Genomic DNA, 26,677 nt, shown 5'->3' on the forward strand with positions numbered 1-26,677 from the left:
CAGAGAAAACTTGTAGTCTGTTTCTTACTGTGCTCTGTAGGAACAGCCTGCAAATACCTTGGGTAGTCTTCAAACCTAATATAGTAGATACTCCTAATAGAAGATTCCAATTCCATTTGCAAAAAAAAAAAAAAAAAAAAGGGGAATCATGCAAAGAAAAAATGCTGTTTCTAAGGTCATATGCTTATTAATAACTTCAGCAAAGTTAATTTAAATTGCTATAAAAATCAAGTCTTTTTTTATTAGACACTAAGATGTTATTAGAAGTAATCCCAGATTAAAACTTTAAATCTTAGAAGTCACAAACTTATGAGAAGAATCTTTCAGGATAAGTGTCTCTACCCCTACTTGTGCCTCCTCTTTCTCTATAATTGATTAAGCCATCTTCAGAATCCAAGTGCTCCTGAATTCTTGGAAAGTTCAGCATCAGATACAAACTTCTCCCCTTGATGGATTGCTGGGGTTTATGTTTTCTTGGTTTGACAATACACTAAGACACATATTTGTAAATATTTTCACATGCAGGAGGCTGTAACAAAAGCTGAAGGACTGCTCACCTTACATCAAGAGTACCAAAGAAATCTGAAGGCCTTTGAAGTATGGCTGGAAAAGGAACAGGAGAAACTTGACTGTTTATCACATCTTGATGGTGATGCCCAGGAACAGGAGACAACACTCCGAGATTTACAGGTACAAAATGTGTGACACTCTAAGTAAAAAAAAAAAAAAAAAGTCCTCATTGTAAAATAGCAGAATAACATTTATTGCCAGACAGAAATTGTCTTGAGAACAACTTTCAATTGCATTATATATGAAGACTTCATTGCTCAAAAGTGATTCCAGTAAAGGTAGTGGAAATATTGTTGCTCATTTCTGGAAAGAAGTGCCAAGCCTTGAGTGAAATCTCTAGGCATACTAATCCTTTCTTGCAAGTATCGAATTTGTGTTACATGTTGGTCTACCTTTTCTTTTCCCTGTGTTTCATAAAATGTCAAAAGTATTTCTATTGGCATTTCATCTTTTACTGCATATAGAGCAGATGCACCTAATTTCAGGCAGTTGCAGTCATGTAGGCTGGCTCTCAGAGTGAGGTGGGAAGACTACCACTGAATCACTTCAGTGACAGTGAAGAGTGAGCCTGTACTACTTCAGTAATTTCCCAGTTATTATCTTAAGCTGACTTAAAATGCTTCAAATACCTGTTGTTGAAGGAGCACAAAGTCTGTACTTGAGATATGAAATGTTTATTATCTTATTAAGGATACTGAGAAGGTTTTTCTATGATCAGGGATTCTGCATATGTTTTGCTTATTATAGTTTATGTTACAAAACCCATTTTGAAAATCTGGATATATATCTTAAATCTGAGATGAAACACAGCTGTCTTTTGTTAAGGTAATTTCCTGTTTGTTTTCTAGTCAGATTGAATCACTTTGTACTTTCTAATTAAGTTCTAATAAGCATGAAAATGCTGTACATGTCCAGAAGAGAGTATAAAAAATTAGTCTGGAGTGTTGTCTCCAAAATGTGTAAAAATAAAAAAGTTTATTTTAGACTATTGAAGCCTCTGTTTTTAAAGAGATTCACTTGTAGAATCAGTCTGACAGTCTGCTTGTCACATCTGGAAAGTTTTGAATTACAGGCTGTGGTGAATGGATTGCATCCATCCCATGCTGGCTCAGGCAGTTAATGTTTCAGAACTGATAAACTTGACAGGAGAGCAAAGAATTTAATGCATACATTGTCAATAATTTTCTGCAGTTCAACTGTCAGTAATAGTGATACTTGATGTGCTTTGTAAGTGAGCAGGCTGTCACTGGTGTTATTAGACGAAAGACTCTCTCTAATATATTCTTAACCACAGATAATCAAAGGGAATGCTAAGCTGTCTTAAGAGGAACCAAAGGGTTTTTGCCATGTGTGAATGAACGCTGTTAATGTTGGGCATGTAACTGTAACTGCCTTCACAGGAGCTTCAGGTCAATTGTGCAGAGGGACAAGCATTATTGAATGCTGCTGTCCATGCCAGAGAGGAGGTGATTCCCTGGGGCATTCCCCAAATAGAAGACAGAGCCCTGGAATCCTTACGGCAGGACTGGCAAGTTTACCAGCACAGGCTTTCTGAAGCAAGAAGCCAGTTAAATGCCACTGTGAGCAGACTGAGGTTAATGGAGAAAAAATTCCAGAAGGTTAATGACTGGTTAACAAACCTGGAGGAGAAAGTTGCTATCAGGACTGGGAGGAGGTCTGGTAGAGCAACAAAGGAAATGCAGCTTCAACAAATGAAGGTAAAGAATTTAGTTAAGGTATTCCTTAAACAAAGTAATATGTGAGCTTTCCATGTCAATTTCTGGTTGCACTGTGAAAATGAGAGCAAGCTTTGCAGTTTATTCTTAAATGGTGGCTTAATTAATATGGTAACAAGAGTAAGATATGACCAGTTCTGTTCTAAAATCTCCACTGTGTCGATGTAATAATTCTCCTTTAGTCACTGGAAGGAGAAGACATGGTTCTGAATAAACACAGGAAGTGGATTTGAAGGAGTTCCAGGTTACACTTTACAGTCACATTTAAAACTTAAGGCAAAATCTGTGTGAAGTATGGCTTGCATTTCTATTCATTTTGAAGGCGGAAAAAGTACAAAAAGTGTTGAATCTGTTGTAATAAAATGCAATCCATAGGGGATGAAAATCTTTCCAGCACATTCAGTACATTAACCTTAATCAGATTCTGGTTTATTTTCCAGTTGTATATGAATGTTTACAACCATGTATTTGTTTCCCTTTTCAACGATTTCCTGACTTAGTTGCAGATATATTACTGATAGTTTAAGATGTTTGAATCAGTCATATGAGTTTGGTAATTTCTTTGGCATAGAAGTGGCATGAAGACATTACAGTCTACAAAGATGATGTAGAGGAAGTTGGGGTATTGGCTCAGCAAATACTAGAGGAAAATCTCACTGCAAGTGGAATGGGAAGTCAGGCAACACAGCTTACATCTCGCTACCAAACTCTTCTTCTTCATGTCCTGGTAAGTAATGAAAATTAGTTCATTGTAACATTGTAAATTGTCAGTTAAGAAACAAATACAAACAGGCTTTTATAATTAGACATTATCAGAGTTTGTTCATTCCTGTTGACTCAATAGTATAATGGTCATGTGTATTCATACACACACGCACATGTAGATTTCATTGGATTACATGAATCTCAGAAACATGATCAGGATAATGAAGTAGAATGCCCTGTTACTATCTTCTTTGATAGTTTTAGGAGAGAAATTCAGAATAAAGTGTGCTTGAATGCTAATTGACCTCTAGAGAAATGTTTACAGGTTGCCACTGATACACATTAGTACAGGGAAAATTTAATTTGGTAAGGTGCAGTCTTTGGGTTACTTTAAGTTGTACTTACCTCACAGTACTGTAATCACAAGTCAAAATTCAAAGTTCAAAATGTGAGTATGTTTTCAGTGTTTAGTATTAGCTCAGTTTTAACATTGGTGATTGCCACATGTACACCCTGAGAAGAGCCCTGTAAGAATTCTCCACTCTGTATAAAAGAACTCCAAGCCTAAATGTTTTATCTTTGTATAACAGATTTTATTAATAAATAGCCATTTATTGTTATCTTAAACCAATAGCAGTGATAAACATCTGGATGGTCCTTGTTTCTTCCCCCCACCCTCCATATTTGTTTGAAGGAGCAAGTAAAGTTTCTGGAAGAAGAAATACGCTGTATGGAGGAGTCAGAATTGTCTTTTAGTGCTTACACAAATTGGTATGGAGCTACAAACAAGAATTTCAAAAATATGATCACCAAATTTGATGTGGTTGATAAAACGGCAATGGAGAAAAAAGTGCAGAAACTAGAGGTACAGCTTTCTTAAATGCAATTTTTCTTTCTGCTCACAAAAAAGAGGCTGTATTTTAACATACATCTTAACAGCTCAAAATTCTGCCTTACCTTGCCCAGAGAAGATAATGGGATAAGACCACACAGTATGGAACTTTCTGTTCTCATGTCTCGTTAGATCACAGTTTGGCTGTTGGAGTTATAAATAGTCCTAAATAATATAGTAAGTAGTCCTCAATAATATAGTCCTAAATAATAGTCCTAATAAGAGTATATTTTCTTTTGCACTGTGTGTTTTCTATGCACTGTGGCAAGTGCTTACTATTTCTCTTCATTAAAACATTGGTAAAACTCATGTTTCATCTCAAAGTTGTAGATGAGCTTCTCATATCCTGCAGCTTAAGCAGCTTAAACGTAATACGCTAAGGGAAAGCTTTCATCTGTTCCAGAATTTGGAGTAGAAATCCTCTTCTGGGAGCCTTCAGTTTCTCTGTTTAAATTCACAAGCCCAGTGCAGAGCAGAAATATTTGCTTTATCTGCTTCCTTCTAGCTTTACACACCTAAACTCCAGGCAGTTTTGTACTGAAGAGTCCAGTCATTTTCCCTAGACATCCCTTCTGTGTTTGTAGCAAAGTTAAAACAGAATATTATTAGCCTCTAGATAAAGAAACTATAAAGAATTTATATATATATATATATATATATAAATATAAATATAAATAAAGGCAAGAGTTTCCATACATTTTCTGTTAACCAACACTTCCTTCACAGCTGCTGTTGAGTGATATGGACATAGGCCACAGTTTACTGAAATCAGCCCGTGAGAAGGGGGAGCGAGCTATAAAATACATGGAAGAAAATGAAGTTGACCAGTTAAGAAAAGAAATTGGAGATCATGTTGAACAGCTTGAAGAGTTGGCTGGCTCCATCAGAAAGGAGCACATGAATTCAGAGAAGTGTCTTCAGCTGGTGAAGGAGTTTTCAGACAAGTATAAGGCACAAACTCTGTGGGTCATGGAGTACCAAGCCATCTTACATGCTCCAGTGGAGCCAAAGAGTGAGCTCTATGAGAAGAAGGCACAGTTGTCCAAGTACAAGGTAAAAAAGGGTTATATCTCATTGTATTATTGAATTGATTTTAATCTAGTGATTCTCAAGAAATTCTCTGATTAGGTATCCAAGTTTCTTCAATAGGTACATGAAATGTTTCTGATCTGGATGTCCCAATCAGCATCAGTGAAAACATGCATGACACCTGTCTCTACAAACCAGACTGAGCCCCTGGATTTGAAATGTGAACATCCTAAAAAGGCTTCTATATCTGAAAATATGCAATATCTGCAATGGAGCAAATTTCTTTCATAAGTACACATATGAGTAATCACATTGATCTCAACAGAGTTGATTGCTGTTAAAACAAAGACAGAAATCAGTTGGTCTTTCTTCACTTCAGACATTGTCACTGTTTACATTGACTTAATCAGCTTTCTGGTTAAAGCTGGATGTCCCAGCTTTATTGGGACATTTATTTATTACTTACTGTGTTGGATGTCAGCTCAACTGATACCCAAGACAGTCAGCTGCTCTGACCTCCTATGTTTTTAGTCAGGATTTTAATGAAGTGTTTGGGTTTATTTTCCAGTCACAAAAATGAGTAGAAAATTTACCAACGAACTCCATTTCTTCTTCTAATTTTATTTTTGTAATATACTCCAGATTACAGATATTTCATGACATGTGTACTTAGTCTGGCTGAGGTGGAGTTAATTCTCCTCGCGGCAGCCTGTACAGTGCTGTGCTTTACATTTGTGGCTCAAAAACATGTTGCTAACAAACCGGTGTTTTGGTTATTGCTGAGCAGTACCTATACTGCATCAAGGCTTTCTCTCTAAAACTGCCCATTGCCCCTTGCCAGCTTCTCTACTCAAAGTTGTATGTCACAGCTGTATGCTTGCTTTCTACATGTTTGGGGAGTTGCACTCTTGAGAGTACTGTGCGAGGCACTCATCACGCACTGTCTCACTAAGGGGATGGCTTTGGTGATACTTTCCCACTTATTTTCGTAATTTGTTGCTCTGAACAAGTTTTATCCCTAGCAATAGCCCCTTTGTACATATGAACTCTCTTTGCTTCACCAGCTCCAGACTGTCAGCCATGCTACTAGTCACTCACTAAAGGAGCAGTTGTTTTTAGATGTGAGCAAAATTTGGTGTCTCTGTGCAGGGCTGAGAAACATAGTCCTGCACTGGTAAGCAAAGCTCTTCCTATCTGGAAAGGATGATACATACCATGGTGAAAAGCTGTGCATCAGATCAAAGGGAAGTTAGTGAAGTACATCTCCAGTGAACAGTAGATATATTTTAATTCTTGCTTGCATTGTAGTCCATACAACAGACTGTTCTGTCTCATGAGCCTTCAATAAAGTCAGTGATTGAAAAGGGAGAGGCACTTTGTGATCTGGTGAATGATGCGACACTAAAGAACAACATTCAAGACCTTCAAAGCAGTTACCAGGAGCTCTGCAGCAAAACAAAGGTAAAAAGGATGAAATCTCAGGGTTCCTCCAACTTACTATATTTTTACCCCGCTATAAAAATTTAACTGTTTATTTCATACTGTCATGTCTGTACAAAGAACCAGCTGCCTTTTGTTACTTCCAGTGTTTTTTTGGGGGTTTTTTGTTTCCTCTGGAGGGGGGCAGAAGTGACAGGCACATTTTGAATATGGAAAAAGCTACCTAAATAAATCTAATGAGGGTACCTGAAATTAATTTTGATTGTCGCAGGTGAAGTCTTTGTACTTCGTAGCACTAAGGGGGATAGGTATCAGTAACTACTCTGTATTATTTTTAATTGTGTTTAATAAAATTCTAAATACATTATTTCTTGACAGGATGGATGCACTTAGATTATACTCGTTTCTGCTTGATCTTCCACAAACACTGTTTTGTTTAGTTGTTGAATAAAAGGCTCTGGGGAAAATAAACTGCAAGACAGATAAAATTTAATTCAGCAAGGGCATTATTAATTAACATTGATTCATTAGTCCGTATGTATGTAGTACTTTGAAAGGTCTAATGCTTCTAAATACATCCTAAAGTATGATTATTCCTAAAGCTTTTAATAGGTTATACTCCTAACAAGGATAAGCTCTGCAAACCATGTTAGTACTTACGTTTGACCTAGGCACCTTTAATTGCCCATGCATCCACCAATAGGAGATGATTTTTTTTCAAGGTGGATTTTTAATTTAAAGACATGACTCTGACCTGTACTACAAAAGTGATGTTCATTGTATTAGATATAATGTTGATGGCTTAAATTAAGAGAAGCTTCCTAAAAAGAATAGATATATTTTAACTCCATGTGTACATTCTGAATTTGCCTACCACAGACATTGCAATACATACATGCAAAGGCTGTAAGTAGCAGGGACCCAACCATAGTGTTTGGTGGGTCAAGTGCAGTCTCTCAAGCAGTGTTTAATAACTGTAAGTGAACTTAAAGTCAAGTTGATAGTGTTCATTTCTCAGTGTTTTCCTCAGTCTTCAAAGTATGGTGTTTCATCTGGAGTGAAAACACTGCTCAGTACCACAGAAGTTATTATTCACAGGAATTTATTCACAGAAGTAAGCCCTTTGATGTCTTCTTTTACAGTCTATTCAAATGAGAGTCCCTCACTGGAATATAAATTTAAATTATAATTCTTATTATGATTTCAATTTCTTGGTGGTTTGTGGCTTGTTGGGGTTTTTTTTGAGCTCTTGTAATTACCTGAAAATTTAATTTTGGTTATCGTGGACCTGCAGGCATATGTTGAAACCTTAGAAGTGAGAGTAAAAGAACATGAGGATTACAACAGTGATTTGCAAGAAGGGGAGAAATGGTTATTACATATGTCCAGCAGATTGGTTAGCCCTGACCTCGTGGAAAGTACCAATCTTGAAATAATCACTCAGCAACTAGCTAACCACAAGGTGAGTTTGCTCTTGGTAATCTTCCTTTGTAAAACAGAAATTTTCTTCTTTGCTTCTCTGCATCCACTCCAGAGCTCTAATTATTTATCATTCAACCATTTTATTTCTCTTACTGATAATTGTGTAAATAAGCATTGGTGCCATTAATGCAGTTAACAAATCTAGCTTGTTTTTAGCATCGTTTCTTGGATGAAACTGCATTTACACAAAGAGCTTTGTTGTACTCTGATCTAAATTCTGTGTCAGATTTTTCCTGAGGCTTCCCAGGAAATGAACCACAAAAATCAGATTGGGGTGATTTTACTCGTGAGGTATTTTGTGCTCTGGCACTTTTAAGGTTATAAGAAAAAATTAAATTGAAAACTTTCTTGGTATGGACCTGCTAACAAGAACTTCAGAAATGTGATCACCAAATTGGATGTGGTTGGTAAAACAGCAATGGAGAAAAAATGCAGAAACTAGAAGTACTTCTGTTGGGTTGTTCTAGTTGTAGGTTCTATTAGGTTGTAGCATTTCCTCCATTGCTTTTATGGTTTCTATTAGTGAGAATCATTCAATACAATGATAACCAATGCTTTCTAGAAGATGAAAGAGAGCAAAATCAAACCCTCCTCACCACTAACTGAAACTGAGATTCCAATGGCAAATATTGAAGTATTTTAATTCTTTGTGATTGGTGTGTTATTCTTTAAGTAACTTCCTTAGAAAAAAGATTGGCTTCACCAGAGTCAATGGAAAGAACTGTTCGCAGGGAAAGAGCTTATGGAATGAGAGATGATTTGGCACAAGATTTAATTTGCATTACTAGACACAAGAGAAGCTGGAAGAGGCCTGAAGAGCATGAAAGAACTGAAGATTCAGAGTAGTCTTGGCATCTGAGCAGAGTGTTTACACATTATGACAGTGCTACTGATGTTTCTGTGGGATATCCTTGTAAAGGCTTTTGATAATGACTTTACAATGAGCATGCAATCCAATAGCTTGACTATGACAATGCATGTTGTCTGAAAGCTTTTTTCCAAATCTGACGATGAAGAGTGTTTAAAGGAGGGAGAAAAAACATTCTGTACCACTGCATATTTCTTCAAAAGTATTTTATCTGTTTCTTAGGCTATCATGGAAGAAATTGCAGGCTTTGAAGATCGTTTGAACAACCTTAAGAGTAAAGGTGATTACTTGATCAATCAATGCTCAGAACATCTTCAAGCAAAATTTAAGCAAAACATACAAACCCATCTTCAGGGGACAAGGGACAGCTATTCTGCCATATGTAGCACAGCCCAAAGAGTAAGACTTGTTTCAGAGATTATTTTTGTGCTGTTTAAGAATAATGTGCATTGTTATTTCTATGAGTTCTTTCTTTAAATGTTCTTTCTTTAATCTTCCTACTGTTTTCATTTCAGTTGAGGCTTCAGGTTGCTGATACAGCATGTAATCATTCCTGTGCTACAGTTGAATTCCTTGTGATCCAAATGTTGCCTTGCAGCCAGCAAAACTACTGGCTTCTGAGTTCTTACCTTAATCTCTCCATGTCTTCACTACCTTCATGTTAAACTCGCTTCTGAGCAGCTGCAGCAAAAGAATAATTACTCCTAGTTCAAAAACTATGGCGCAAATTGCAGTCTTAGTGTTGATAGTTTGCATAGATACTTTAACAGGTTTCAAGTATGTGCTAGGAAATACTGTCTCTCTTATTAAAACCAGAATATACAGTTAAGAAGGGCTAGCAGGGTCATTCTGTTAAACCAATTAGGAGATCAAGCCAGCAGTCAAAAAACAAACAAAAACCCAAAACCAAACCCAAAAAAACCAAACAAAACAACCCCAAAAAGAAACTTAAAAACCTCTTCTACAAAGTCAATGGAAAAATGTTGGATAAGAATACAGAAATAAGAGAGCATGCCCTTCATTTACATCTTTATTTTTTCATTTACATCTTTATTTTTTCTTTTCAGAAGCTGTGCATTAAATATTGTCCATCTTCTTCACATCTTAGAAGGGTGTAGTGAGAGCTTGAGGAGCTTTCAGCCTTTGGTACTTTTACATACAAGGGCTAAAATAACAGTCATAATAATTCTGTTTTATCTGCAGTTTTCAAGGTAGGAGAAGAAAGACAATGGTGGTATTTGAAAATGTGATAAACTTACAAAATGTTTGGTTTAGGTGTACCAGACTTTGGAACACGAGCTCCAGAAGCATGTTAATCATCAGGATACTCTACAACAGTGCCAGACTTGGCTGTCTACAGTGCAGTCAGAGCTAAAGCCAACTACTTGGACACCTTTCAGCCTGGCAGATGCAGTAAAACAGGTAAAAGTTTAGCACTTGAAAAAGCTCAGTTATTCTTAACAAGGTAAGTTCAGATGAGAGATCTAAATTTCTAGAAATTAGATATTTTCTAGCCTTCTCAGAAAGCTGGGTAACCTCATTGTTCATTCCCAATTCCAAAAGGTATTTTCTTTTTATTAAGAGAAAATAACTGTAGGTGAAAAACCAAAGAGGGCTCTTGCTAGCTCTGCTTAATGCTTAGAAACACAGTACCTGACAAATGTTGGCTACTTAGATAAATCTGCTCAGATACTCCATAGATGTGTTTAGCAGAGGGGTTGTGTCTTTCTGCTTGTCCAGTTGCTGACCTGGCTAGTATGTTCCTTATGAAACCTTGTTTCACAGTACCATGGACAGAGTCAATTACCAGGCAATTAAAACAATTTTTCAGTCCAAGAGCATAAAACTACCTGTAGCCCATAGTGACCATTAAGAATGATTTATTTTCTTCTTGATTATTCTTAATCAAGATTGGATTTGGATTGGATTCGTATCTTGTTTTTGAATTAAATGGGTATGGTGCTAAAAATGCTGCAATTCATGGCTGTCTCATCCATCATCTGGCTTAATAGAGGCTTTGAAATACTAGAGATGGCAGACCCACAGGGGAAGCAGGGCATGGCACAGTGGGACCAGCAGGGCAGCACCTTCCCGATGATGTGCAGAGCTGCAGCACAAAGGTTAGGTGAGCAGAGTCCCCCTGGTGTTATTCCCCCATCTGGTGGTGACCAGGTGAGTCTGTAGGGATGAGGCCATTCCCAGGTGAAGGAGCAGGTCAGGGCAGCAAGGCAAGGCCAGGAGGATCAGCCAGGCACGCATGCACCTCTAGTGTAGCTCAGGTGAGGTCCATAGGTTGATGAGGGACTGAGCTTACACGTGGCTCTTGGGCTTCTCTCTGCCTTTCTAGTGGTCAGGTCCCAGCTGGGCTGAGCCAGGGCTGGCCCTAAGCAGAGGTAACCAAACCCTGAGGAGGAGGAGGGGTAGATAGAGGTTGCAGAGAAGGGGGATTGAGTCTGCAGAGCTCTTTGGTGTGCTGAGGGCTCTAACCATCCCTGAGGATTAGGGACTTGCTCCTGCACTTGACTGTTCTTAGTGAGAAAAACAGTTTCCCTAATTTAGGAAGAATTCATTCAGACCTGCCAAACTGCCGCTGAGTGCTGCTCCATATGCCCACAACCCTTTGCTGGACTTTGCCCACAACCCTTTGCTGTGTCAGTTTGCCCATATTTCTTTAAATGGGAAAGAGGGAAACTGGTCCAGATCCATCAGGGGCAGCTAGACAAGTGTAAGTACAGGAAAATAAGTACAGTCACTTCCCACAGCCTATGCTCTGCATTCTTGTTAATACAATCATTTGGGATTGCCAAAAATCATTTTGTTTTGTTGTTTTGTTCAACATTTGCCTCCAAGGACTCACCACTGGCCCTGTGCACTAGGTGGTCACTCACATTCCTCCCTGGGACTCTAGAAGATATGTTGTTGCCCAGCTTGTTAGTACTCAGATAATATTATTCTTTTTAGGATAAGGAGAATCTTCATAGGGAGAGGTGAGCTCCTACAGGCAATGTTAAGAGCAAGAACCCATAACAATGTCTTGTTGTCTGATCTTGCCAATCACAAATATGGGGGACACTGGAAAGTTTTCAGACGGTGTGGAAAAGTGTATTGTGCCGCTAGGCTGAATTTCTCATGATCTGTCAGACACTGGAAAATTTTATAGTTGTAGGAACAGGGCACTGTGACAATCACATAAAGCCCTGCTTCCCATTCACATTGGGAAAGTCAGTCACCTTGTTGAGACTGTGTGTTTCTGTCCAAGAAATAAGCTAGCTAATTCATATGTCTCTAAATGCTTTGGAAATAATAAAGTTTTAAGGCGTTACTGCTTTCCACAACTAGAACATAGCAGCCTTACCTAATAAGATAATGTATTTCCATATTTAATTTTATAGAAATAATAAGGTAAAGTAAAAATTCTAAAATACATGATTGTAATAAAACAAGGTATTATTTCCACAGTTTCAGAGTTTATTTGTGGGTTTTCTTCCCTCAGGTTAAACATTTCCGGGCTCTGCAGGAGCAGGCCAATACATACTTGGATCTTTTGTGCTCCATGTGTGATCTTTCAGATGCCACAGTGAAGAGTACAGCAGCAGATATTCAACAAACAAAACAAATGGTACAAGATAACCACAACAACCCACTTTTAATCCTATTTAGAGCTTTAACTGCCTTGATCTGTTCCCTTTTAAAAAGGTCATATTGGGTAATGGTTTAAAGAAATGTCATCTTACTTTCATCTTAGGTATTTCTTTAGAAATAGTTAAATAGTTTTGTCTTTCTGATTTTTTTTTTAATTATTAAATCCATACATTGCCATCTTGGTACTAATACAAAGACACACAACAATGGTTGCTAAAGGTACTTAGGAAATGTTACAAGATGTTGTTCTAAAGCCACAGAAATAATATTCTATGGAAGAAAACCTGATCCAAGTTACCTGTTTTCAAAACACACAATTTAGTCTAATCTTCCCTGTATTTTATGAAATCTTAGACATATTTTATTGTTATTATTTATTCAACAATAGACTACTGTTCATGTTCACCTATCTTATATTATTAATCAAAAGCATAATCAAAAATTGTGATGGTTCAATTCATTATTTAACGTACATCTATTTCAGCATACTTATTTATAGAAGTGTACCTCAATTTTAAGTTTTAAAGTAGCTTAATGCTTAGGTTTAGAATAGAACTATAAACATAATTTATTGGAAAAGAAACATTATAGGCATTCTTCTTGTTGCAAGCATGAAAAATTTAGCTCCTCTTACGCAGACACACAAACAGAGTTTTGAAACTGCTTCTAACAAGAGTAAAAATCTAATACATACAGTAATAGTATTCCGTACCAGAGAAGCAAATTGTACAAGTCCAAGTAACCCATAAAAATATGGGAGTCCAAGTACCGAATAGCTGAAAAACATCCCAAACATCAGAATAAGATTCTCCTTTGACATACAATGCAGTGAAACATTTCTAAGAAATCACAGATGGTGTAGTGCTGAGATATACTAAGCTGGTTGAGTGTCTAAATCTTAAAGGCACCCGACTGCTGTATTTAGAGCAAAAGCAGCTGTGTCACTATTGGGGTAAGAGGATTGATGGGCTCAGATCTGGTAAGGATTCTTTTTATTGGTATTTTAGAAGAGGCATATAGGCAAAATAACTGGGCTAAGCAAATTAAATGGAAGTCTATAGCTGAAAGTTTTTTGTAAGGTACAGTCTAACGATATTCTTAGCATGCAGTAGATCAAATTATACAATTAATATAAGCTTTAACAGGGGACTGAGAACACTGAAATATACACACTCATAAATACACTTGCTTCTGTCAAGGGTGAATGATGATTAATTTACTTGTTGTTGTTGTTTCCACACAGATTTTCTTTGATAGGTACAATTTTTGTTACTTTTAAAGGTTAAGACCCTTTTTGTGGATAATAGTAGCCCCTTCAGAATCCAGTGCAGAAATTGCTTTAGTACAGTATTGTGCTCAGAGGAAGAGTGGTATTCATCCTCCATTCTCCAAAAATAGATGCATTAAAGCATTCCAACTCCTTTTCATTGCTTTTCTTCTAGATTGAGCAACAGATAATGCACTCACAGTATTTGTCTCAAGGTTGGGAAGAGATCAAACAACTGAAGGCTGAGCTCTGGATATATTTCCAGGATGCAGATCAACAACTACAGAATTTAAAAAGGAGACGAGCAGAGTTGGAGCTAAATATTGCCCAGAATATGGTACTCCAGGTTAAGGTAAGGAGACTTTGGGTTAAGAACAGAAGGTAAGGAAGGGGTTCATCCTGTGGCTGCTATTATTTTAGAATTCTTATTATGTGCATACAATTGCTAATATGTTCAAAGCAAGAGCAGAGAAGAAAGAGGAAAGTGTGTTTCCTTATTGATGCTAAGGGTGATTCAGAGAGCAGAAAACTGTACTTTAGTATTTTTCTGGCTTTGTTTTTTTTAATAATAGACACTTTTCCGGCTACTGATTTGCCTTTGCTTTTAAAGTAGACTAAATGCTGATCACAGTGCACCTGAAGATAAGATTTGCAAAATGTGCTTGCTGAATTCTTTGATTGCTATACTTCTAAATAGTTTAGAAGTATTTCAAAATTAGTCAAGGAAACTATTTGATGTTGCTGATCTCTAAGAACAAGTATGACAGAAAACCAATTTAAATAATGAGACAAATACCTTCAGATCTTCTCTCATTCATTCCAGAAGAGAGAATTTTTATGACCATTCTGTACATATCATAACCAGTAACTTAACGAAAAGATAATTTCTTTATTAAATAATTAAATACTTGGGGTTTGCATTTATGGTCTATACTTTGCTTGTATTCTTTTTCTGATATGCCAAGAATTAGGTGAAAAGTAAACAGCACTTCCTGTCCATGTCTGTTCTACTCACACTTTGGAACAAAGTCAAAGCTTTTGAAAATGCCTCAGCACAATCTGGACTGAAAGCTGTTGTACCAGCTATCATTAGAGTCCAGGAAGAAGGAGTCTCTATTTCTTCACTATTTGAGTCAGGAATTTAGGATTATAATGAAAGGGAGACACCTGCTGTACTCTTAGATGTGGCACAAGGTGTGTTTTTTCCAATAATTTGCCCTGGTAAAGGAAGATGCCTAGCTCCTTTTGAAGCAGTCATGAAGAGGAATGAGGCAGAGCTGGAGCTGGGCATGTTTAGTTATAGTTACTAGAACTAGAATTTAGGAGAAGATTATATTGACCTTAGAGAGTGTGTAAAGGCTGAAAAGTATTTGGTTAGTTTTAGTTGTCAGTATATTATGTATTCTTCTTTTTGGGATCTCTCTGACTTCTTATTTGGTAAGAAATTTGTATGCTGATGAACTTTTTTAGTTACTAGTTATTAGCTCAGATAGCAATCATACCTAGGTAATCCATGGTTTTGTTTCAATAATGACAGTGGTAATGGTTGCTGTTATCAGAAGTAGGAACAATACAGAGTACAGATATGGAGGCTCACTGACTCATGGACTCTGCTTCCTATTTTTAGGCTCTAATGAAAAAGGAAAAAAATAAGCTAATAACAGTACTGGTAAAATGAATTATTCTTGTGAGACTCAGACTATCTTGCATGTTTTAAGTGTACAGTGGGAGCTGTGCTAGTCCAGAAGGCTGGACAACAAGATGTGTGACTTGATCACGAATTCTGTTTATCACTGGAACTTGGAAACTCCTCTGGTTTGCGTTAGCATTTAGTAGCAACTTGTCTTCACCTAAGATTGGGAGAAGGGTTTGGAGAAGAGTGACAACACTTCTTCCAATTTACATCTGCGGAACATTTGCCTGGGCAGATAATTAGTCCATATACAATATATTTATTTCAGAGTTTTTACTTAAATTCCATTTTATAATTTTGAGTGCATGTTATTACATTGGTTTTTACTTGTATCTCTTTCAGGAATTCAGTCAGAAGTTGCAGTCTAAGCAGTCAGCTCTTAACTCAGTGACTGAGAAGATGAACAAACTAACCCAAGGACAGGAATCACCTGAACACAAGGAAATAGGAGAACTGAGCAACCAGTGGCTGGACCTCTGCCTTCAGGCACATAGCTTGCTCATGCAGAGGGAGGAGGATCTGCAGAGGACAAGGGATTACCATGATCGCATGAATGTGGTTGAAGTTTTCCTGGAAAAGCTCACAAAAGAGTGGGACAACCTGGCTAGGTAAAAAAGGAGTAGCATGCACAAAGCAAACTGTGCGTATATGCTGAAAGAGCTGTTTACAGAGTAGTCTCTAAGTGAGAGCCACTAAAAATCCCTTTTTGCATGCTTAGTTAAAAGCACACGTGCCTTGTTCATTATCAGGCAATCATTAATTTCTGTTGAGATAAAGAGAGTTTGAGATGCCAGATCTTCAGTGTTTGTCTTTAAGGCAAGTACTGATTGATCCTCTCTCAGGTTGTAGCATTTCTTGGTATTTCAAGAACGCTGACTATTTTGTTTGACCTCTTTCTTTTGTGGTGGTTCATGAGTTCATGGTTAATTCACTGGTTCATTTCATTGTGATATTTTGTTACATCTATTAGACTAGTATATTAAAGCTTAGTAACTACTGCTAAATATTTGCAGCTGCTTTGCATAGGATAAATGCACCAGCGGTGAGTAAAATTTTGAGTGTATTGCTCCTGCCATAACTCACAGAATAAGATTAACTTCAACCTCAATACTTTTTGTTGTTCATAGACGCGATATAATCAGTATGCTCTGTAATATTCATGTAAATGTCTGTGGTCAGCCTGATGACTATAGTGCAGATGAAAGGGAAAGGAATAAAATTGTTAAGCTTTTTAATTAGTATTTAAAGCTGCTACCTTCAAGTGAATCTGAAAACTGTAGGTCTTTATATCATATTGATTTCAGTATGTAGTGGGCTTATAATTAATCCTGACCTCTCTTAAAAGCCTGTGCTGAAATAGGATCTAATAACTCATTTTTGTCTTGTCCATTTTGATAACAGATCTGATGCTGAAAGTACAAATGTGCACCTTGAAGCTTTGCAAAAACTGGCAATTGCACTGCAGGAAAGGAGATTTGCTCTAGAAGATTTGAAAGATCAGAAACAGAAGATGGTAGAACATCTGAATCTTGATGACAGAGAATTAGTGAAGGAGCAATTCAGTCATTTTGAACAACGCTGGACTCAGCTGGAAGACCTTGTCAAAAGGAAAATTCAAGTTTCTGTTTCAACCTTAGAAGAGCTCAACTTGGTGCATGCCAGATTTCAGGAACTAATGGAATGGGCAGAGGAACAGCAGCCCAGTATCTCAGAGGCTCTTAAACAGAGCCCTCCTCCAGATATGGCTCAGAGTCTTCTCATGGATCATCTTACCATTTGCAGTGAGCTTGAAGCCAAACAGCTTGTTTTGAAGATGCTTGTGAAGGATGCTGACAGGGTGATGACCAACCTAGGGCTCAACGAAAGGCAAGAACTGCAGAAAACAGTTTCTGATGCACAGCACCATGTGGCTTGTCTCAGTGATCTGGTTGGCCAGAGGAGGAAACACCTGAATAAGGCATTGTCTGAAAAGACCCAGTTTCTTATGGCTGTCTTTCAGGCTACAAACCAAATTCACCAGCATGAGAAGAAGGTGATGTTTCCAGAACATATATGTCTTTTGCCAGAAGATGTGAATAAACAGATCAGGACTTGTAAGAATACCCAGGCTAATCTGAAGGCCTATCAAAACGAGGTCACAGGGTTATGGGCTCAAGGAAGGGATTTAATGAAAGAAGCAACAAATCAAGAGAAGAGTGAAGTGTTAGGTAAGCTGCAAGAACTACAGAATGTGTATGATACTGTTTTACAAAAGTGTAACCAGAGATTGTTAGAACTGGAGAAAAATATTGTTTCCAGGAGATATTTTAAAGAAGATTTGGATAAAGCTTGCCACTGGCTAAAACAGGCTGATATTGTCACATTCCCAGAAGTCAATGTAATGAATTCTGACACCGATCTATACAGCCAGATGGCAAAATATCAACAGATTCTTGAGCAATCTCCAGAATATGAAAATCTGCTACTTGCACTGCAAAGAGATGGCCAGGAAGTCCTGCCATCACTTAATGAAGTGGATCATTCTTACCTCGATGAAAAACTTAACAGTCTCCCTCAGCAATTCAATATTGTCACTGCTCTGGCAAAAGAAAAGTTATATAAGGTTCAGGAAGCAATTTATGCCAGAAAAGAGTATGCCTCTTTGATTGAGTTGACAAGTAAAGCTCTGACTGAGCTAGAAGACCAGTTTATTAACATGGACAAAGCTCCAGCTGCTGTTTCAGCCAAAGAAGCTGTGTCACTCCAGCAGGCTTACAGAGATCTCTTAGGTGAAGCAATGAGTCTCGGTGCAGCAGTGGATGAACTGAACCAGAAGAAGGAGGCCTTTCGAAGCACTGGCCAGCCCTGGCAGCCAGAGGAGATGTTAAAACTTGCCACACTATATCACAAGTTGAAGAGGCAAATAGAACAGAAAATCAACCTGTTGGAAGACACAATAGAAGCATGCCAGGAGCATGAGAAGATGTGTATGCAATTCGAGGCACAGTTAGAGACAGTGAAAAAGGAGCAGATTAAGGTGAATGAAGAAACACTCCCAATAGAAGAAAAGTTGAAAATATACCACTCTCTGATGGGCAGCTTGCAAGACTCAGGAAGTCTTCTGAAGCGAATAACTGAGCATCTAGAAGCCCTTTCTCCTCAGCTCGACTCATCTGCATATGAGACAACAAATCACCAAGTTCAGGCTTGGCAAGAGAAACTGAAGTCTCTGCATTCTGCCATTGTTGACACGGTGATGGAGTGTGAGAATAGACTTGTGCAGAGCATAGACTTCAAGACAGAAATCTGCCGCTCACTGGACTGGTTGAGGTGGGTGAAAACAGAACTTAATGGAACGATAAGTTTGGACCTCAAACTGCAAAACATCCAAGAAGAAATCCGAAAGGTTCAGATACATCAGGAAGAAGTGCAGTCGAGCCTCAGAATAATGAATGCACTGAGCAATAAAGAGAAAGAGCGCTACATGAAAGCAAAGGAGCTGATACCTGCTGACCTGGAAAACACTCTTGCTGAGCTGGCAGAACTAGATGGTGAAGTTCAAGAAGCCATACACATGAGACAGGTTAGTTCACCCTAACTGTCATTAGCTTCTTGTCACAAAGCTGAAAATGATGGCTCTGTGGCTTGATCTTTGCCATCATCACAAAAAGATTGATTTTAGTAATCCTATTTCCTGGGTTTTTAAATGACATAGGCTACTGTGATTTTATGATTCTCCCTTTTATTTCAGGCTAACTTGAATAAAGTATATAGCCTCTGCCAAAGATACTACCAAGTGATGCAGATAGCAAATGACTGGCTGGAAGATGCTCAGGAATTTCTACATTTAGCAAGAAATGGTCTAGATGTTGAGAATTCTGAGGAGAATCTAAGGAACCACGTTGAATTTTTCAGCACAGAAAGTCAGTTCAATGGTCATTTGAAAGAGTTACAAGGCCTTGTGTCCGAGATAGAGCCCTTTATACAAGCCACAGCAAGCGAACAGCTGGTGCAGAATGTAGCTGCATTGGAGGAAAAGGCCAAAGGGACAGAGCAAGAAGCCAAAACCCAGCAAGATCAGCTACAAAGGTATATTCTTTCTTTTTTGGTTTTTTTTTTGCTTTCCTTCATTTTAAGATTACCTTGTTAGTAATGAAAGAAAAAGTCAGAACATTAATTGAAGTTTTTTTAATTATTGGGCCTTTTTATGGGAGAAGTAGATATTGGGAATTAAGAGCTCTTGGATTCTGTTTTCTTTTCTGCCCCTGACTGACTTGTTGTGTGATCTTGAAAAAGCTATGATAGAAATATATTAAGCTTGGAACAGCATGGAGAAGAAGAGTAGGGAATGATTGTTCCATATTTCACCTGACGCAAGGCCTATGCAGAAATGAATTAAATTGAAGCAGACATTTTGAAATAAAAGAAAATACCTTTTTAACAAGCATAACTGCATTACTTATTATTCCTGAATATTCTGAATTCTGTAAGTTGGTGTATGTTAAAAACACAACATGTGCAGTCTCTGAGGAAAAGTCAGATAAGAGCTATTAAATGCCTGGCTGTGGCTTCTGTAAAGCACAGCTGAAAATCAGGAGCATATGTTTCTATGTATGCTGTTTCTTAATAATCTTTCTTTTTCTTGGAAAATACTGTGTAGCAGCAAAACTAAGCAGTTACATTGAAAACTAGGTGCAATAATATTTCTGACTTTCAAACGTTTTTATATTGCATTAAGTTGTTCTTTCTGGAACTGTATTTGTTTAAGGTGTGCTTCTGAGTGGCAGGAGTACCAAACAGCAAGGCAGAAGGTTATTGAAGTGATGAATGAGGCTGAGAAAAAATTATCTGAATTCTCAGTAGCTAAAGCTGCTTCTTCTCATGAAGCAGAAGAGAAATTGTTAACACATAAGGTAAGGTACTGCTAATTGCATGAAATCTTTCAAGTGAAAATGAATGTATATTATATAGTTCCCTACCTGTGTTAACAGGAATTTGAGTTTTTAGATCTTTACCTGTAGCACTTTACTGTGTCATAACACACCAAGAGATGTTTAGTGTTGTGCAAAACACACATTTTATTTGTGGGGTGACTGAGACAGATATTTTTAATCATTTTTCAGCTTGTTTTCTGCCTATGTGCCTATGACTGTAGAGAATTGCAAAGTCAGGAGGTTCCTAAAAGCCTTGGGTCTGTAAGCCCCAAAATTACATACCCTACAAGAGACCCAGATCAATAGAACATCCATCGACTTTGGATCACATGGAACAGTTTTACTAAGACAGGAAGAGCTGCAGTTTAATATTAACTCTTGTTTAGTCTAAAAGCAAGAAGTGCAGCTTAAAAAAATCACTTTCTCTTCTTGTGTTTAGGGTACTCATCAGTTGCCTTACTATAGATAGTCAGTGGCACTTCAGATATGCTGCCAGCTGTGTCTCTGGGAAATCAAGAATCTCCCCTAAGAATAATGTCATGTCTGCCAGCTGTGTGAGAATATCCTCATAACCTTGGGCATCTAAAATGTCGTTAAAGATAAACTTGACATAACTGTACACTTAAACACCTGGACTGCTTCTTTCATTTTTCGACTATATTGAAAGTTAGTCTTTGCCATGAGAAGGACCCTGAATGCTCATTTTCATCCCTTTTGAGGGGTTATCAAGGAAGGGAAAAGCTGATTATATAAGATTTCTGCTGCTTCCAGAGACCTGCATTTTGAACCAAGTAGCTGTAGCTAAAATATTGCCTATGAAAAATAAAGTGAGACCTAGCTACTTCACCCAGCATACATCACTTCCTCGTCGTCTGCAATGAGTGGTGGTGACTCTACCTGCATGCTGAATAGTAATGAGTTATCTTGTAGAAAAGGAAAACAGTACTTCATTCTGCTTTTTCAGACTCTCGTGTCCGTAGTAAATTCTTTCCATGAGAAGATAACAGCCCTAGAAGAAAAGGCTTTGGAGCTGGAAAAAATCAGCAATGATGCCAGTAAGGCATCTATAAGTAGATCCATGACAACAGTTTGGCAGCGCTGGACACGGCTCCGGAATGTAGCCCAAGAACAGGAAAAAATTTTGGAAGATGCAGTGCAGGAATGGAAGGGTTTTAATGATAAGGTAAATTCTAGTCTTGGTAACTCCTCCCTTGAACATAGGTTTTCATTCATTATGCTGCCTTATTAATTGACTTGTGGTAGAGAAAACTTACAGCAGGAATTACTGATTTTTTTCCTCAGGTCAGAAAAACACTGCTATGGATGATCTAGTTTAGAATCATTACCTCCAAAGTTTGGACTGTTCTTTTGTATGTGTACTTGTATAGTACATACAGAGTTGTTTTGGTTTCTGGTGGCTCTTCAGAATCTTCTCCTCTGTTTCCTTTCCTCAGATGTTCTATTCTAGGTTTTGCCAACCTCTGTTCTCTATTCTCTTTCTTCTCTCTTTCTTTTTTCTTCCTTTTTTTTTTCCTCCTGGAGAGGATGAAGTTGCTCTTTTTAAGTGTAAGCAGTGATAATAGTGCCTGTGACCACTCATTGATCATATGTCTCTTTTTTCCCCTTATATCCTACTTGACTCTTTTTATCTGACATTGTCCATTATTTATGCCCAGATGGCAGGTTCTCTAGGAATGAGGATAATAATTTTGTTAAATGCAGGACTTGTGCTAAATATGGGTGTGCCCTGGGGTAGAGCTCTAGGTCCTACGGCAGTAAATATAAAAAATGCTAAAAATTATAAGAAGCCACCCATAATTGGACAAAAAAATCCCTTGGTAAGTCCTAATCCCCTGTGAAGAGCAAGGGATCTGGCACAGTAGAGCACAAGCCCTATACTACAACAGTTTTACAGAATCTAAATGTACAGCACTAGATCTAGCACCTTTTGGTGTCAGTTGCACTAGCTTCTTTTGTAATTTTATTATTGACAAGACTGCATCTCTTTCCATAGATTCAGAAAGCTACCATAGCAATAGATCAGCTACAAGGTCGCTTTCCAGAAAGCTCAGTGGAAAAAGCATCCAAGACAGAGCTCCTGGACCTCCTGGATTACCACAGCAGTTTCCTGCTGGAGGTGGACCATCAGCTGTCATCTTTGGGCCTGCTAAAGCAGCATGCTGTCAGCATGCTTCAGGATGTGGAAGTAAAGCCTCCATCTCAGAAGGAACTACCTGTCATGCAAGAAATCAAAGCAATGCAAGATCGATGCCACAAGTAAGGCAGTATTTTAAAAGATTCACTAGAAAAATGCTATCTTAAAATTCATTAGTAAGAGTTTATCGGTCATTTTTATATCATTAAAAATTACCTTTCTCTGCCATTATTTTTTGTTTTCATTAGGAGCATGGATTTTAGAATATGTACTTCTTGCTTTGCATAATACTAACTTACGAAAAAGGTTCATAAAATTTAAAGCAGTAAAGTTATAACTGATTTTAAACACTTCCTTTGCCTCTCATCATTAACAGTGTCCATTTATGGTTTTGTATCCTCTTTTGGTTAGTTTATCACTTTATTTCCCTTGTTTGAAGCACTTAGGTACCAAAAGCAGGTACTGTATGACATTTACAGAGGAATTTTGAGCATGTGCAAGCAAAGTTTATCCCTTAATATTTCCCCTTGTGGCTGTGCAAATGCTTATCTAAATCCAAAATACTCCCTGCCATGTAGAAAACAGGAAGTTTATGTTAAGTTTCAAGGCACATATCCACCTCATAACTACACTAAGATACCATAAAGTAGATCTCCACAGTGGGGAAAGGGATAAAGAATGAAAAAACTGTAAACTCTGCACCAAACCTGTGCAAAGTTAATGTGTGCATTATAAATGATTAGATTAGAATAGCAATCCCTGTAGAAAATGTGTAGATGTAAGTACTTTTGCAATTCCATTTTTCACTTAGGATTGGTTTCTAAGATACAGGGTCTGTGATGACCTCCTTCTTGTGTAAATAAGGCATGATTCAGCTATGAAAGGTTATGCAAACATAAATCAAATATGGGAATATCACAGATCCCTGTCACATATATAAGAGCTACAAGTAGTCCAGTAGAACCTTCACAGAGCTGTCATTTTTTACAGGAGATCCAAGTTCTTGAGGAAAGTACAGAAATTCTTAGTGGAAGTGTGGAGATAGACCATGTTCAGATGCTTGATTCATAATTCATCCTGAGTACAAATCCCATCAATAGGAGTGGAATATATCTCATGTTATTTTACATTATAGGTATCAACATCAGAACAGGTTAAGTCTCGCTCTCTAATTAGTGTAGAGAAATAAGTGTAAGATGCAGTTTTTCTGACTTACTTTAGAAGTGTCTTTTAGAATGACAATGAATAATCCTAATTCATGCTCTCAATTGCCTGTTTCCTCCACTGACAATCAGGGCAGTCTATGATGATGAGTTCAGATGTAGGGATCTCTATGGTAAACATTTGCATTTTTTTCAAAAGAATTGCCTGCTTGATGTCCAAACACATAAAACCAAAGGATGGACATGAAAAAATTTATTTAAATTTATTTCTCTGGATGTGTTGCTATTAATCATTATCTTTATTATTCAGTATTTTTTGAAAAAGCAATGTTTTTAGACATTGCTTAATTCTTCACAAATAGTTACTGTTTCTTTCTTTCTGAAGTATGCAACAGAAAGTTAAAAAAGGCATGAAGGTGGTCAAACAGGAGCTGAAGGAGCGTGAAGAGGTTGAAGCAGAGATTAATATTGTGAAGTCCTGGATCCAGGAAACAAAAGAATATTTATTAAGCCCTGATGCAGAAGTGGACATTCAACTTCAGGAATTGCAGGTATATCAAATTTGTAATTTTCTAAATTGCAATATTTACCTTCATTTTAATCTGCTAGGGAATGATAATAGTTTCCAAACCACCACAGATTCAAACTAGACAATATTCATGAGTTTTTGAGTAACCCACCAGAAAAATTCATGAAGCATGAAGTAATGGACTGTGATATTTTATTTTAAAGATATTTAAGATATATTCTCACTGTTCTTAACAATGCTGTTTCTTCTGTCATTAGTCTCTCTTTGGTGAAGTTGCTACTCATCGCCAGGCTGTTGAAAAACTGGCTGAACAACAACAGAATAAATATTTGGGTCTTTATACCATTTTGCCTTCTGAACTCTCTCTTCATTTAGCAGAAGTTGGACTGGCCCTCGTAACTGTACAGGATCAGGTAAAGCACATTAGATAAGTGCTTAACAGATCTATAGCTCTTCATTAGGCTTTATTACTTGGTATCCTAGTGTGGCCAAACTATGGCAACACAGAATAGTTTTACTAACTTCATCCTTGGACTTGAAGTTAAAGGAAAGTTAATTTCCTTTAAAGAGGAGTGATTTCTGTTTACTGAATTGAATTCATATTGTTGACAGATTCAAACCAAAGAAAGAGAAACTCAGCAAATCAAAACATTGAATCAAGAGTTTGATCAGAAAATCCAGGGGATAGCAAATGAACTCAACACCATTCTTTCCAAACTGAAAAAGAAAACAAATGATATAGCGCAAGCTAAACTTGAACAAAAGGTAAGACAAGGCTTTCCTTATGTGGTTATGCCACAAATTTTTCGGAGCTGGGACACTCACTTCATACCAAAGTGGTGTTTGTGAAGATTTGCAGGGCATATTTTTTTAATGTAGTTCAGTAGAAGAATTGTACAGAAATAAGGGTTGACTGATGAGATTTTTTTTAAGCTATATTCTTTGCAAACTGGCCCACAGGGTCTTGAGTGAGTAACAGAATTTGGAGGAGGCAGCTGAGCTTTAAAGTCAGATGGACAAAGTCTCACGGTTCCTTTTAAAAAGTAGATAGGCTCCAATCTGGGAAAGTCTTTGGTACCTCCAGAGTGCTCCTTGTCCTTGTCTGTGCTGAAAAGATCATTCTTTAGTTATGATCAGTAGATCAATGGAATTGTACTTAACTTGTAGTCCATCTCACATTATTTAGTTCAATAATGAGATTAAGTACTACTGGGTCAAAGTGTAGTGCAAAGAAGTCTTGGCTCTTTTTGTAGATTTTCTTACTCTTAGGTATGCACCACACTCAGAAAAGATTGTCAGTACTGAAGTTGTAATGGGCAAATTAGGATTATCATATGAGAGCAAGGGATTTTTGGGAGAGGAGAGAAGGGAGAAGGGTTGGCTGGGGGTTTGGGGCATTTTTTGTTGGTTTGTTATTTTAACTAGGCAAAAATAAGCTTGACTGACTTACTGCATGGAAAGCATACAAAGTAGGAGAAGATTTAGCATGACTGGTATGCCATAAATTACCTGTTTATTTTCATGAGATGCTCAAGATGTTTTGAAATACTGTTTGCTTTGCAGGAAGTGTCACTTAACTCTATCCCTGGTGTATCTCCTTGATTCCAGTAAGAAAGCAGAAAGCTGATGAAATCTGCTTTCCCATGTTGCATAAATGAAAACTCTCTGTCGCTGGAGAGGTAGTAATGTAGTAATGTTCCAGCTGCTTTTATGTCAGCATTTAGCTGATACTCCTGAGACTGGGTTGGCTTTGGTTACAGCAGTAAATATTTTATATTAACATTTAAACTGATTGTGAATAGCTAAAATAAAATCTGTTTTAAATCCATGTGACCCAAGTCAAATGGATCCTTGTCTCACAAACAGCATATAAATTCTGCATAATATCTGTAGTAAATACATTTATTTATGGCTGCTGAAATATGTGTGTCTTTGTATTTAGATGGGCAGTTCAACATCTGTCTTTGTGTCTACATGTAGACAGTTATGTGGCCAAGTTTGTGAATAACATGGATTTGTCATAATGATTGATCATAACTTGCACTCTGAGGTGTGTCTGCCTGGACAGCCCTAGCCTGAAGAACTTGAAGTAACTTCTTGAAGCACCTGTAGCTAGAGCAGTGTTCTGAATGGTGGCAATTTAAATTTGTAAAAATAATTGGAGAGAGCCTAGTGTGTTTGTCCAAGCAGTGGAACAAGAGGCAATGGCAGAAACTGAGGCACAGGAAGTTCCACCTGAGCATGAGGAAAAGCTTCTTTACTGTGCAGTGACTGAGCACTGGAACAGATTGCCAAGGAAGGCTCTGGAGTCTCCCTCACTGGAAATATCCAAGAACCATCTGGGCACAATCCTGTGCCATGTGCTCTAGGATGACCCTGCTTGAGCAGGGAAGCTGGACCATATGACCCACTGTGGTCCCTTCCAACCTAACATGTTCTTTGATTCTGGTGGTTTTATGACTTATTTATCTTACAGAAGCAATGATATTTTAACACCTGAGATATAAAAAACAAATACAAAAATAACCATTAACCTCTCCTCAAGAGACTGTAGCCCATAAGTATGCTGTATATCTATGAGAAACATGGAAAA

At 37.6% G+C, this 26,677-nt stretch overlaps 1 protein-coding gene across 1 annotated transcript in view; it reads left to right on the top strand.

The window, feature by feature from the left end:
* Window positions 1-26,677, top strand: part of SYNE1 (spectrin repeat containing nuclear envelope protein 1) — a 288,904-nt gene that overhangs the window by 150,374 nt on the left and 111,853 nt on the right. The window contains exons 65-84 of the mRNA XM_085055829.1: window positions 526-690; window positions 1,971-2,288; window positions 2,878-3,033; window positions 3,706-3,876; window positions 4,630-4,956; window positions 6,241-6,393; window positions 7,667-7,834; window positions 8,945-9,121; window positions 9,998-10,144; window positions 12,216-12,341; window positions 13,807-13,983; window positions 15,667-15,932; window positions 16,726-18,886; window positions 19,055-19,392; window positions 20,072-20,216; window positions 21,202-21,420; window positions 22,252-22,514; window positions 23,941-24,106; window positions 24,342-24,497; window positions 24,697-24,849. Of these exons, the coding sequence (XP_084911955.1) occupies window positions 526-690; window positions 1,971-2,288; window positions 2,878-3,033; window positions 3,706-3,876; window positions 4,630-4,956; window positions 6,241-6,393; window positions 7,667-7,834; window positions 8,945-9,121; window positions 9,998-10,144; window positions 12,216-12,341; window positions 13,807-13,983; window positions 15,667-15,932; window positions 16,726-18,886; window positions 19,055-19,392; window positions 20,072-20,216; window positions 21,202-21,420; window positions 22,252-22,514; window positions 23,941-24,106; window positions 24,342-24,497; window positions 24,697-24,849 (5,952 nt within the window). The remainder of the gene's footprint in view (window positions 1-525; window positions 691-1,970; window positions 2,289-2,877; window positions 3,034-3,705; window positions 3,877-4,629; window positions 4,957-6,240; window positions 6,394-7,666; window positions 7,835-8,944; window positions 9,122-9,997; window positions 10,145-12,215; window positions 12,342-13,806; window positions 13,984-15,666; window positions 15,933-16,725; window positions 18,887-19,054; window positions 19,393-20,071; window positions 20,217-21,201; window positions 21,421-22,251; window positions 22,515-23,940; window positions 24,107-24,341; window positions 24,498-24,696; window positions 24,850-26,677) is intronic.

This window comes from Lichenostomus cassidix, chromosome 3, assembly GCF_008360975.1.
Source record: "Lichenostomus cassidix isolate B80296 chromosome 3, HeHo_3.0, whole genome shotgun sequence".
Taxonomy (NCBI): domain Eukaryota; kingdom Metazoa; phylum Chordata; class Aves; order Passeriformes; family Meliphagidae; genus Lichenostomus; species Lichenostomus cassidix.